Source organism: Sapajus apella, unplaced genomic scaffold, assembly GCF_009761245.1.
Source record: "Sapajus apella isolate SASKATOON/1434 unplaced genomic scaffold, GSC_monkey_1.0 scaffold25, whole genome shotgun sequence".
Classification (NCBI taxonomy): Eukaryota; Metazoa; Chordata; class Mammalia; order Primates; family Cebidae; genus Sapajus; species Sapajus apella.
Genome location: NW_022436965.1, coordinates 11,243,683 through 11,257,485, shown reverse-complemented (window position 1 = coordinate 11,257,485; position 13,803 = coordinate 11,243,683). Strand labels below are relative to the sequence as shown.

The 13,803-nt window shown below is 38.6% G+C and overlaps 1 protein-coding gene across 1 annotated transcript in view; it reads left to right on the top strand.

Annotated features, from left to right (window-relative positions):
• The window catches only part of AXDND1 (axonemal dynein light chain domain containing 1), a 117,415-nt gene that overhangs the window by 3,097 nt on the left and 100,515 nt on the right, over positions 1 to 13,803 (top strand). The window contains exons 2-7 of the mRNA XM_032291279.1: positions 315 to 487; positions 1,524 to 1,627; positions 8,998 to 9,118; positions 9,740 to 9,825; positions 12,071 to 12,127; positions 12,808 to 12,910. Of these exons, the coding sequence (XP_032147170.1) occupies positions 315 to 487; positions 1,524 to 1,627; positions 8,998 to 9,118; positions 9,740 to 9,825; positions 12,071 to 12,127; positions 12,808 to 12,910 (644 nt within the window). The remainder of the gene's footprint in view (positions 1 to 314; positions 488 to 1,523; positions 1,628 to 8,997; positions 9,119 to 9,739; positions 9,826 to 12,070; positions 12,128 to 12,807; positions 12,911 to 13,803) is intronic.

Here is a 13,803-nt window from a genome sequence, read left to right as displayed (position 1 = left end):
GCTATCCCAGTTAGCAAGAGAAGTGAGTTTAATTTTCAGCCTTGAATTGAGAATCATGCAGGTTCATCTTTGTACCTGAGTTTTTAAAACTGCATCTGATGTAATGTGAGTAGGGTGGACAAGATGAGTATGATTTCTCTTGACTAGATGATGTTCAGTGTTTTAAAAATGTTATTTGTTACTATTCTTGTCGAATAGAAGCAATGTTTCTCTCTGTTAGAAACAAATAGATGGGATTGATGAGGCAGTCTGAGAAGCGCCACCAAACTTAAAAAATATATAGTAAGAGCTTTTCTTTTCCACTACTTTCTTAGGACTTCCTGAGCTAAAGGAGAAAAAAAATATGGTGGATCGTTCAAAACCCCTTCCTACTTCTCTTCAGAATGACTTCATTCCTGAAGAAGTTCTTCTTTCTCTGACCTATTCGGCCAATGCCGGTCCTTGTCCTGAAAACTTACTGCCTCCTAAGAAAATTAAAACTCCAAAGGTTAGTATGTACATATGTAGAGAAATGGAGAACATTATTTTTTTGGAATCTGATTCTTTAAGTATTTATTACAAATATATTATATATATTATATATTCCAGGTAGACTTAAATTTTTTCAGATTGAGTGACTGAGACAGGGTCTTACTACCATCACCCAGGGTGGAGTGTAGTGGCCTGACTGTTGCTCACTGCAGCCTCTACTACCCTGGCTCAGGTGATCCTCCCACCTGAGTAGCTGGGACTATATAGGTCTGTGTCACCATGACTGGCTAATTTTTATATTTTCTGTAAGATGGGATTTGACCATGTTGCCTATGCTGGTTTCGAACTTCTGGGCTCAAGCAATCCACTCGCCTCAGCCTCCCAAAGTGCTGGAATTGTAGGTGTGAACCAACATGCCTGGCCTTAAAATTTTTTCTTCAAGTAATTGCTTAGATTGAAAACTTGTCTTTTATGTAAATTATTTCCAAGGCTTAGGTATTTCCACTGGCCTGTTTTTATGTGGATTTACTAAAATGATCATTACAACTCTTTTTTTTTTTTAGACAAAGTCCCACTCTGTCACCCAGGCTGGAGTGCTGTGACCCCATCTTGGCTCACTGCAACTTCCATCTTCTTGGTGCAAACAATTCTTATGCCCCAACCTCCTGAGTAGCTGGGATTATAGGCGCCCGCCACTACGCCAGCTAATTTTTTGTATTTTTAGTAGAGACGGGGTTTCACCACGTTGGCCAGGCTGGTCTCAAACTCCTGACCTCAGGTAATCTGCCTGCCTCGACCTCTCAAAGTGCTGGGATTACAGGCGTGAGCCACCGTGCCCGGCCAATCATCACCTCTTAATGTTTTTCACTTACTATAGAATTATTCTACTTTTAGTTTTTATGCCATCTAATAAGAATTCTGCTCTCTTTTTTTTTCCTTAGAGTATCCAAGTGCCCTTACTGTAAATAAAGCACTTATTCGAAACTATTCATAAATTTCATTTGATTGGAGCGCCCTCTGCTGGGTATTCATGTGTATTTGCTTTTTCCCAGGGCACTCTTCCCCGCCTTGTGGACCATGTCTGGCATCATCCTGTTCGAAGGAATAAATTCAAATACCTGATTGACCATCCTGTCTCCTTCACGGGAGCTGGAAGGTAAAGAAGGAAGAGTGAGGTTAGATGCTGACAAATAGAGTTGTTTTCTCATTTTGTATGATTACCTTCGGAAGGGTAGAATTGGAAAAATCACTTAATCATAGAGGATAAAATTTAGTTTCTTTGATTCAGAATACAATCCAGAAAGACCAAAGACCGTCTTTTTGTGTATGATTATTAGGGCGGAAATAGGTGCTGGCTTTACATACTTTTAGTTTAAATTTGTTTTTTGCATGGCTTTGTATGCTTGTCTCTGTACTCTCCTATTCCCTATTGGACCCTTGTAAGAGGACGAGACCCAATAGGCAGAATGCCTCTAGTGCCCCTTCTACCTGTGTGTCTATCTTTTGTGTACATCTTTAGAAGAAGGAACTAGGTAACATAGCTCACGATGTGGAAAACCTTGAAAAACAAAAGCTTAATTTCTGGATCTCTCCAAAGGGAGCGCTTCATCTTTACACTGTTTCAGATCCAGTCAGCAAATACTGTTGTTTTTTTCTCATTCCTACAAATATTCTAAATGTCAACATTTTCCCTGTGAAGATGTAGACCTGCTAGTTTTCTATGTATTGTTCACTTATCAGTTTACTCCATGCATGCCCCTCACTTAAATGTCACTTCTGAAAGAAATGTTTATACTTCACATACTTGAGCAGGTTACTTAGTCTTTCTGAAGTCCCATTTTCTCATATGTAAGAAGGGAATAGTAGGCTTGCCCAGTTTTGTGTGCCTCCCAGGGATTTTGTAAAGCACAAATACGATAATGGATGCAAGAGCACTTGTAAAACTATAATGTGCTGTTTAAGTGTAGGTGCTATTACTCAGCTATGTTTCAGTGCAAGAAAAAGTGGCAGAAACTTGTCCTATTGACTTTTATATCCTGAGGCTTTATATTTTATTCTGCTTCCGGATCATGGTTGTAATTATTAGTAGCAATGATTAGTATTATGAGTTGTTTGAAGTGCTTTGAAAGTTAACTATATCTGAATGTGGCAATAAGCTGACATTAAAGTTTTTTTTTTTTTTTTGAGACGGAGCTTTGCTCTCGTTACCCAGGCTGGAGTGCAATGGCGCGATCTCGGCTCACTGCAACCTCCGCCTCCTGGATTCAGGCAATTCTCCTGCCTCAGCCCCCTGAGTAGCTGGGATTACAGGCATGTGCCACCATGCCCAGCTGATTTTTTGTATTTTTAGTAGAGACGGGGTTTCACCATGTTGACCAGGATGGTCTCGATCTCTTGACCTCGTGATCCACCCGCCTCGGCCTCCCAAAGTGCTGGGATTACAGGCGTGAGCCACCGCACCCGGCACATTAAAGTTTTAATGCTGGCCAGGTGCGGTGGCTCATGTCTGTAATCCCAGCACTTTGGGAGGCTGAGGTGAGCAGATCACTTGAGGTCAGGGGTTTGAGACTTGCCTGGGCAACATGGTGAAACCCTGTCACTACAAAAAGTACAAAAATTAGCCAGGTGTGGTGGTGCACGCCTGTAATCCCAGCCTTACTTGGGAGGCTGAGGCAGGAGACTTGCTTGAACCTGGGAGGTAGAGGTTGCAGTGAGCAGAGATCGTGCCACTGCACTCCAGCCTGGGCGACCCAGCGAGACTCCCTCTCAAAACAAAACAAAGCAAAAAATAAAGTTTTAATGTCAAATGACTCTGAGTTGGAGTTTTTTAAGTGTGAAGTCAGGTTGATGGATAATATCCCCCTGACCCCACTAAAACATTTTCACTGTAATCTCAGAACCTGTGAATACATACCTTACCTGGCAAAAGGGACTTTGCAGATATGATAGAGGTTAAGGACATTGAGATGGATCGATTATCCTAGATTGTCAGGGTGGGCCCAGCCTAATCACCTGAATCTTTAAAAGTGGGAAAGGAAGGCGGTCAAATGGGTCAGAGAGATGAGGAAGGAAGAGGACAGATTTGAAGTGTGAGAGGAGTTCAGCCTGCCATTGCTGGCTTTGAAGATGGAGGAAGGGGAAAAGCAGTGAAGAAATGAATTTGGCTGCTAGAAGCTAGGACTTCTAATGACAGCTCAGCTGTCAGCTATCAAGGAAACGGGGCTCACAGTCTTACAGCTTTAAGGAATTGAATTGTTAACAATCCAAATGAGCACGGAAATGGATCTTCCTCTAGAGCATCCAGAAAGAAACACGGCCCTGCCAACGCCTTGATTTTAGCCCTTTGAGACCCTGTTGGACTTCTGACCTATAGAGCAGTAAGATAATACATTTGTGTTAAGATACTAAATTTGTGGTAATTTGTTGTGGCACCAATAGAAAACTAGTGCACGGGTCTGGAGGCGGTGGCCGTTTTGTTTTCTTGGCTGAAACTGGGGAAGTGAGGCGGGCCGGCGCGGCGCTACACCGGGTTTCAGACCCACTGCACGACGCGGCTGCACTGACCTGAAAAAACGGTCTGGATTTCTAGAGGGCTTGAGATGCTCAAAATGCATTGATGCAGGGCCGGGGGAGAAGGGGAGGGGGGGAGAGGGGGAGGGGGAGGAGGGGAGGGGAGAAGGGGGAGGGGGAGGAGGGGAGGGGGGAGAGGGGGAGGGGGGGGAGGGGAGGGGAGAGGGGGAGGGGGGGGAGGGGAGGGGAGAAGGGCAATATTTTTGCTTCCATTGCTGCTGGTGTACTATTTTTTACAGGCTGGGGGATTATCATAGATGCAGCTGTTATTTATTCCCCCATGGACGTTTTCAACCACTCATACCATGCCTGTGGTGTTAAAGAAACCATAGCCTTCCTAATAATTAATGCAGTATTGAATGGACAAGTCCCAGGTGATAGTTAACAGTGACGGTTGTCTGGGTCAAACAGGTGCTGGTATTTGGCTGTTTTTTGGTTTCATGTTGGCCTTTGGATCTCTGATTGCATCTATGTGGATTATTTTTGGAGGTTATGTTGCTAAAGAAAAAGTTGTGGTATCCCCTGGAATTGCTGTTGTTTATCCGGAATGCCTTCATCTTTTTTGGAGGACTGGTTTAAGTTTGGTGGCACTGAAGACTTATGAGAACATCTGATTTCCTGCAGCACGACTGCCCTGCATGGTTTTTGGTTTTTTTTGGTTTTTAACTGCCCACTCCCAATCTTTAGTAATGCCGTTTTTGAAGCTTATTTCTGAGTGTAGTCGCAACTTAAGGTTGCATAATACTAAAATCACAACAACACCCTGTTTAAACAACAACCAAAAATTTTTTGTGGTGTGCGCTTGATTAACTTATAAAATGTTAAAGGAAACTTTCACATGAATAATTTTTGTCAAATTGTATCATGGTATAATTTGTAAAAAATAAAAAGAAATTACAAAAGAAAAAAAAAAGGAAACAAATGCACGTGTGTACAACTAATAGTATTCACAAAAAGAGATGGCTGGTCCAAGAACCTCAGTCACCCAGAACCCAGCAGTAAAATATAAAACAACAAAGCAAATATTCTGTGAGTAATATTTTTTGACAGCTCTTTAAATAAATCAGTCTAGATCTTTTAAGCAGAAAAGAATCGAATGCAGAACATTGGATATTCACAAAATTGTTGGAAGGGCTAAAGGAGCTGGTATGAAGTGCCCGTGGGAAAAACTCCCAGAACAGGGTGGAATTGACAACTTCAGATAAAAGACATGTTTAAATATACACATAACTCAACCAATGATGATTTGCAGAAAAGTTTGAATTATGAGCTTGGTTTAATCTAGAGGCTGAAGAATGAGATGGAGGATTTCTTAAATAAAATCCAGTGATTGTGTTATGGTTAAGAATCAAAGTTGTTTTTTGTTTTTGTTGTTAAAATAGATTTTTCAGAAGAGTGGAGGCTGGTGTTTTATCACAGAGTTTTATGAAGAAGAAACATATCTATTTTTAATAAAAAAAATTTTCAACAAATAAACAGGCTGCTGCTGCTTTTTTTTTTTTTTTTTTTTTTCCGAGATGGAATCTCACTCTGTTACCTAGACTGGAATGCAGCGGTGTGATCTCTGCTCACTGCAACCTCTTCCTCCCTGGTTCAAGCAATTCTCCTGCCTCAGCCTCCTGAGTAGCTGGGATTACAGGCGCATGCCTCCATGCCTGGCTGATTTTTGTATTTTTAGTAGAGATGGAGTTTGACCATATTGGTCAGGCTGGTCTCGAACTCCTGACCTCGTGATCCACCCGACTTAGCCTCCCAAAGTGCTGGGATTATAGGCGTGAGCCACTGCGACTGGCAAAACAGTCTTCTTCTAAAAATAAATAACCTAATCACCTCTTAAAGGTTTCACTTCATAATGATACTGTTAAAATGGCAATTATGCTTCCAACACATGAACTTCTAAGGGACACATTCAAACCATAGCAGTACCCAATACTTTAATAATGTATAGAAACACAAAAGGCTCCTAAAGTGGCTTTTGGAGAAAATTTGAGTGATAATTACCAAATCAACGTATTCTTTACTTTTTAATTTTATTTTAAAAAATTGTTTTTTGAGATGGAGTCTTGCTCTGTTGCCCAGACTGGAATATAGTGCTGCAATCTTGGCTCACTGCAACCTCCCCCTCCCAGGTTCAAGCAATTCTTATGCTTCAGCCTCCTGAGTAGCTGGGATTACAGGCACCCGCTGCCACACCTGACTAGTTTTTAAATTTTATTTTTAGTAGAGATAAGGTTTTACCATGTTGGCCAGGCTTTTTACCATGTTTGACCTCAGGTTATTCAGCTCCCCAAAATGCTAGAATTATAGGCGTTAGCCTGGCCCCAACATATTGTTTAGATGATTATGTGTGTGTATATGTATATAAAATATTGCATGTATAATATATGTATAATTACATAAAATATATAATGTATAACTATACATAATGTATATATACACATATACATAGATGTATATGTGTATATATACTATTCATGTATATATGTACATATGTGTATAATATATAAATATACACACAGATATATATATATACATGAAGCATTCATTATTTTTAGCTAACAAAACAATTGTAATGGCCAACTTCTCCAGCATTTATTGGTGTGATAGCAACTGCTGATCCATCATCCTGAGAGTAGCTTGTTCAGATCTTTGTGACTATCTAAAACCTATAAGATGGTGGAGCAGAGAAAGAATCCCAAGAATTGGGAAATAAACTCTAACATTTCTCCCCTAGACATGTCCAAGAGAACCAGAATATCACAGCACAGGACATCAGTAGCTTGATGTCTTTTACTACGAATATACCTTTAAAAATAGTTTATGGTCAACGTCATATATTTCAGGATCTTCCTGGGGCACAAGAATTGGCCTGTTGCCACCAATCTCACATGCCACATCAGCTGCCAAATGACATTGCCCTCAAAGCACACCCTCTCCCACCATTTCACAATATTGTAGCCATTATAGTCATTCTAAAAGAATTTAAAATTTCATTTCGTCTATAAAAGCTTTCTAGCTTCTCTTAGAAGAAAGCCCAACCTTTTAAGCATGACTTGCCATGTTTAGTGCTCTAATTTCAATAATTTTATTCTTCATACTTCAACTATATGTTCAGTCATCAGTCAGTAAGTCATCCCTCAGTATATGTTGGGTATTGGTTCTTGGACATCTGCAGATACCAGAATCTGTGTATACTCCATTCCTGCAGTCAGCCATACATGCGTCAGAAACTCATGTGTATGAAAAGTTGGCCCTCTGTATATGAGGGTTTTACATCCAGTGAAAACTGTATTTTCAGTCTGTCTGGTTGAAAAAAATTCGTGTACAAGCAGACCCACACAGTTCAAGGCTATGGTGTTAAAGGGCCAACTATACTCAATTTTCAGTTCACTGAAGTCACAGTGTGCTGTCCTGTCTCAGGACCTACGCATATGCTGTTCTCTACCTGAAATACTTACGCCTTTTGGTTGCTTACCTAAATCCAAATCAGTTTTTGTTTTCACTGTTACTACCTTCTGAGGTTTTTCCCTGACTCAGTCTAAACTGTATTTAGGTGTTGTTATTAGTTGTTCCAGTGACATTCTGGTCTCTGTTATAATAGTCTTTATACTTTTCTTTGGTTTGAGAATCTTCACCTCTATATTGAAGGCTCTCCAATGGTAGGGACTATGTCTATTTATAAAAATAGTTCCGTATTCCTTTCATCTAGCGTACTTTCTGTTACTTATAATATGGTTAATAAATATTTGCTGAGCAAATTAATGAATTTTCGGCATGTTCATGTACAATCCTAGAACCCAGGGACCAAGAAGTGGGCACTTCTTGGTTCCCAGAGGATTTTTTTCTCTACTTTTCTTTATTTTGTTTTATTAAACTTCTTATTTTGAAATAATTTAAAGACTCACAGAAAAGTTGCAAATGTGATCAACCCTGGAAAATATTTCAGGGAAGTGTGGTAGAAGATAACTGCTAAGAGATTGTTTAACTTGGCAGTGGTGGTGGTAATCATAATCAGCTTTCTAGAAAATAGTTTCAGAAGAGAAGTCAGATTGCAGTACAATTTCAGGAAGTTTGATGTTTAACAGAGAGTGAGCAATGATAGCTCAATCAGTTGATCCATTGATAGATCATAATTACATGACAGCAGCTGGGTGCATTGGCTCATGCCTGTAATCCCAGCATTTTGGGAGGCTGAAGCAGATGGATCACCTGAGGCCAGGAGTTCGAGACCAGCGTGGCCAACATGGCAAAACCCCATCTCTACTAAAAATACAAAAAATTAGCTGGGTGTGGTGGCACGTGTCTGTAATCCCAGCTACATAGGAGGCTGAGGCAAGAGAATTGCTTGAACCCAGGAGGTGGAGGTTGCAGTGAGCTGAGATTGTGCCATCACAAGTCCAGCCTGGGCAACAGAGTGAGACTCTGTCTCAAATAATAATAATAATAATATAACATACAACCCCCAGAAAATTTTTATACACTAAATAAAAAATAATAATAATAACAGCAACAACAACATGACAGCAATGCATGGTCAAAGAAAGATTTTTAGAAGGGGAAAAAGTTCGTTATAGATCAAAGGGAATGTTCCAGTAGAGTGGGAGATATGCAGAAGCTATGACTGATGGAATGAGACTCCTGAGGATATGGGCAAAGATGGAATCAAGGACCTAGTGGAGGGAATAACCATAGGGAAGAGAATATATTTTAAACTGATACTAAAGGAAAGGAAAGAGTTTGTGATATGAATGAGAAATTTCAGGTGGAGAAGAGAAAGAGTGTGGGGGAACTCATGTTTCATGCCTCAGTCTTAGTAAAGTGTTAGGTAAGGAGATCAGTTTTGCTGACACAAAGGACCGTCTTACCCATTAGAAGGATATGTGTGTATCTTACCTGCTGTTATGTGGTATCCAGATAGAAAATTTATTTTGTAAATATATTTTTCTTACTTTTTAGGGATATTTCTTTTCTGTATAATGTTAAATATGCCAAAGGACAGACTAAGGAGAAAGCAGTTTGTCCCCCGCATTTGGCCCCTTCATTGCAGTCACACGATGGTGTCATGGTACCCCATAAGGTAAATAAAGTATTTGACAAATAATCTTTTCTCCCAATATATTTTTAAAACTTATGTCTCCAAAATATAAAACAATATCATACTATAACAACCTGCATTGCTCACCAATCTTAATAGCATTTTCGAATTATTTCTTAAAACGGGAAAAGGGTATTCAGCAGGAAAAGATGAAAATACCTTCTTTTAAGCCATTTTCCAAACAACAGTTAATCTGTTTTAATCTAAAAAACACAGTGTGGGAGATGTGATTGTTTTCCCCCCAGAAATGCACAGATGAAGTTGTAAGATTCTTATCTTTTGTATCTTGCTAAGTTGAATTTTAAATTCTCTGCTTAATTTAAAGGTAAATAATCAATAAACTTCTGAATATGTGGGACACATGTAACTAATACTAGAACCAAGGTTATTCTTTAATTCATGGTTATTTTAGAAATGTGTGCTCTGCTTAGTTTTTGTCATTTGCTATAATCGACATTACTGAAAATATTGTTATTCCTCCAGTCAAAATTTCTTAACTTAAAAAATTGTATCTCTTTGGGTTAGGAATTAGGACTTGTGCAAGTGAATTTTTTAATCTATTAATGTATTCATTCTTTTCTTTTGCTTTGCTTTGCTTTTAAGCCAAAGAGACTAACAGATACTTTGATTCCTGAAGAATTTCATATTGTGTCAAGTACAGGAGTTTCAGGTTTGGAGTATTATGATGAGTGAGTACCATGATATGTAAAGAATACCTAGCTGGGCACGGTGACTTACACCTGTAATTCCAGCACTTTGGGAGACCGAGGTGGCCAGATCATCTGAGGTCAGGAGTTCAAGACCAGCCTGGCCAACATGGTGAAACCCTGTCTCTACTAAGAATACAAAAAATTAGCCGGGCATAGTGACAGGTGCCTGTAATCCCAGCTACTAGGGAAACTGAGGCAGGAGAATCACTTGAACCCGGGAGACAGAGGTTGCAGAGATCCAAGGTCCGCCATTGCATTCCAGCCTGGACAACAAGAGCAAAACTCCATCTCAAAAAAAAGAATACCTGACAAGTTGAACTTTTTGCTCCTTCCCATGCATAGAAGAACCTGAGAATAGTATATTCATATTCCTAAGCAATATATGAACTGAAATGAGGAAACATTAAGCCAGCCATCCTAATACAATTAAGAAAGATACAAATTAAGTACTTAAAAGAGTTTGGGATGTTAGCGATTAAAAAATTATTCATTTTTTTTCCTGCCATTTGATTTTGAACTTAAAAAATGGGACTTCGTTTTGAACATATGACTATGCCCTTTAGGAATGATTTTGAGCAATGATCATAGAGACAAAGGAAAGTAGCCCTTGAGCCTGCATCTCATAATGCACACTCCAGGGCTTGGCTCCACATCACAGACTACTCATCTTGTCACCTTTGATTTCTAGTTTTGGGATTGAAAATGGGATCTTGCTTTTATTTTCTGAAACAACACTTGAATGTTTTATAGTTTAGAAAACTAGAACTTTGGACTAAGGTTTTATAACAAAATATGCAGAGGCTGTCACTCTTTTGATATTGTCTTTCCAATATGTATGTTATATTGCATTTCATTGTGATGGTATGTTTCAGAACAATATTTTGCCCAAGAGAATTAAATGGAATTCATTTTTTGGTAACCTTTTATTTTTATGTAACTTCAGACATAAAAAGTTGCAAAAATGGGAAAAGGAATACCTATACACCCTCTATCCTGAGTCACTGGTTTATACTTTGTCTCATTTGCTCTTATACACATATAAGCATACATATACATGCACATATTTTCAAACTATTTAAGAGTAAGTAATCAGATTCTTCTACCACCAAATACTTTAGTATGTATTTCCTAACAACTCATTAGTTATACATCTTTTGATGATTTTTTGTTTGTTTGTTTTTGAGGTGAAATCTCACTTTGTCACCCAGGCTGGAGTGAAGTGGCATGATCCCTGCTCACTGCAACCTCTGCCCCTTAGGTTGAAGCAATTCTGTTGACTCAGCCTCTTGAGAAGTTGGGACTACAGGTGCCTGGCTAATTTTTGTATTTATACTAGAGATGGGATTTTGCCCTGTTGGCTAGGCTGGTCTCAAACTCCTGACCTCAGGTGATCCACCCACCTCGGCCTCCCAAAGTGCTGGGATTACAGGCATGAGCCACCGTGCCAGGCCTTGATGAATTTCATAATTTCTTCTGTATGTTCATCATTTCTTCTGTCAATTTGTTAGTTGTCATTTTATCATATGGAATAATGGATTTCTATTTTATTTGATGGATTTTAATTCTTTACTATCATTTTTCATTTTATTTTATTTAAAAAAATGTTTTTAGTGTTTTTTTTTGAGACAGGGTCTTGCTCTGTTGCCCAGGCTGGAGTGCAGTGGCATGATCTTGGCTTACTGCAACCTCAGCCTCCTAGGTTCACACAATTCTCCTGCCTCAGCCTCCCGAGTAGCTGGGATTACAGGCGCCCATCACCACGCCCGGCTAATTCTTTGTATTTTTAGTAGGGACAGGGTTTCACCATGTTGGCCAGGCTGGTTTTGAACTCCTGACTGCAAGTGATCCTCCTGCCTCACCCTCCCAAAATGTTAGGATTACAGGTGTGAGCCACTGTGCCTAGCCCATTAGTTTGAGGGTCAGATTTTTCCAGATTTGGCCAATGGCCAAAGGTGGCTCCTTCGAGCAGTCTCTTGTGTTCTTTGGACATGTCCTTATGATTATTTGAACACCTGTTTTCTGACTTGATAAGGCTTCCAGGTTCATCTTGTATTTTCCAACTCTAGCCCTGGAATGAATGGTGGGTCACTTCTCCAAGGAGTTCTGTTTCCTTTTAGTGGAGGATAGTACTTAGAAACCAAGATTCTGGGGGTTAGTTGTGCTAATTGATGAACAGGCCAGAAAATTTTCTTAAAATAACATTTACCTATCTTATTTATTGTAGCAAATACACCACTCTCCTCACAGATAGTGAAAACAGACTCTTGCTCTTCCCATCCATGTAAGTACAGTTTATTTTCTAAAGTGTTTCTCAGAAAGAATAAGTATATACATATATATTTCTTGGTACTTTGTTAAACGAAATCATTAAAATTACAGCAGAAACCCAATATAATAATTTCCTACAATTTCATCATCTAATCAGTGTTTTCATTTTTCCAATTGTATGTTCAATGTTTATGTATTTTATTTGTCTAATTGCATATTCGATTTTACATATTTACATATATAGCATAATATTTAAATGCTATAAAGTACTTTTATATTCTGTGTTTAACCAGTAGTATTTCTTCATTTTGCTATGGTTTTTTTTTTCCTTTTCTTTGTCCCTTTTCTTCTCTCATGTTGTGAAGTAACTAGTGTTAAAAGTTTAAGGCTTATTTCCTCATATTCTTTATTTTTTAATGTTCTTACACTCCTATGTGATAGTATATAGAATTTCGGGGTTGGAAGCATTATTTTCTTTTATGAAAAAGAGAATCATACTATTTGGATTTTCTTGCTTATTTCTACTATATTACTGATCTCCCAATAGATTAATAGATATAGGTCTAATGCTTAAAATGCCATTAATATCCTAGAGGGCATACATATTCTCTTTACACATATTACATTCTTTTGCCATTTGAGAATTACCTGTTGCAATGTTAATTATGTAAGTCTGCCACCTTAATTTTTTAGGAAACCTAATAAAAGAGTAGAAGTGGCCAAGCTGAATGATGTGATGGATGCTATGCTAGAGAGGGCTGGTGTGGAAAGTCAGGAATATACAGGACCAACCAAGGTAATCGCAAAGATGAATGCAACCTGGTGGCCAAGAGCATGCCCTCTGGAGGCTGACTGCCTGGGTTAGAATTCTGACTCTGCCGTGTGTTAGCTGGTGGCCTTGGACAAGTCATTTAATGAATTTGTACCTCAGTTTCCTCATTTGAACATTGGAGATAATAATATCTACCTCATAGGGTTTTTGTGGAGATGAAATGACTTAATAAATGTAAAGGGTTTAGAAGAGCTCCCGGCATGTGGTAGATACTGTATAATTAATTGTTAGTATTGTTATTCCACCAAACATAAGATATCATTGATTGTAAGACCCAGCCACCGCTTGTAATTATTATTTTCTACTTAAGAAAGAATTCTTTTAGTCTTATATAGAGACTTTTTTTCTTTGTCAGGGCTATTTCTTTTTTGTTTTTTATATTTTATTTGTGTAGAATTTGAAACTTGAAGATAAACTTCAATACAAGACACTGCTATGCAACCTTTACCTAGATTCTCCATCCAGTTATTTCTATTGTGCCCTATTTGCTTTATGATTCTCTCTCCTTCTCTGTCTACATATGCATCGTTTCGTTCTGAGCCATTTTAGAGTGAGTTAGAGACATGCCTCATGAGCACCCAGATATTTTGGGACATATTTCCTATGAACAACGACATTCTCTTATATATCCATAATATAGTTATCAGGAAATTTAATGTTGACATGATAATATTTAACATAGACCACATTTAAATTTTATATTTTATCAATTTTCTCTATAAATGGCTTTTAAAAATAGCTATTTTTTCTTCCTAGTCCAGAATTCGAGGATCACACAGTTCTTTTAGTTGTCATGTTTCTTTCTTTCTTTCTTTCTTTCTTTCTTTCTTTCTTCCTTTCTTTCCTTCCTTTCTTTC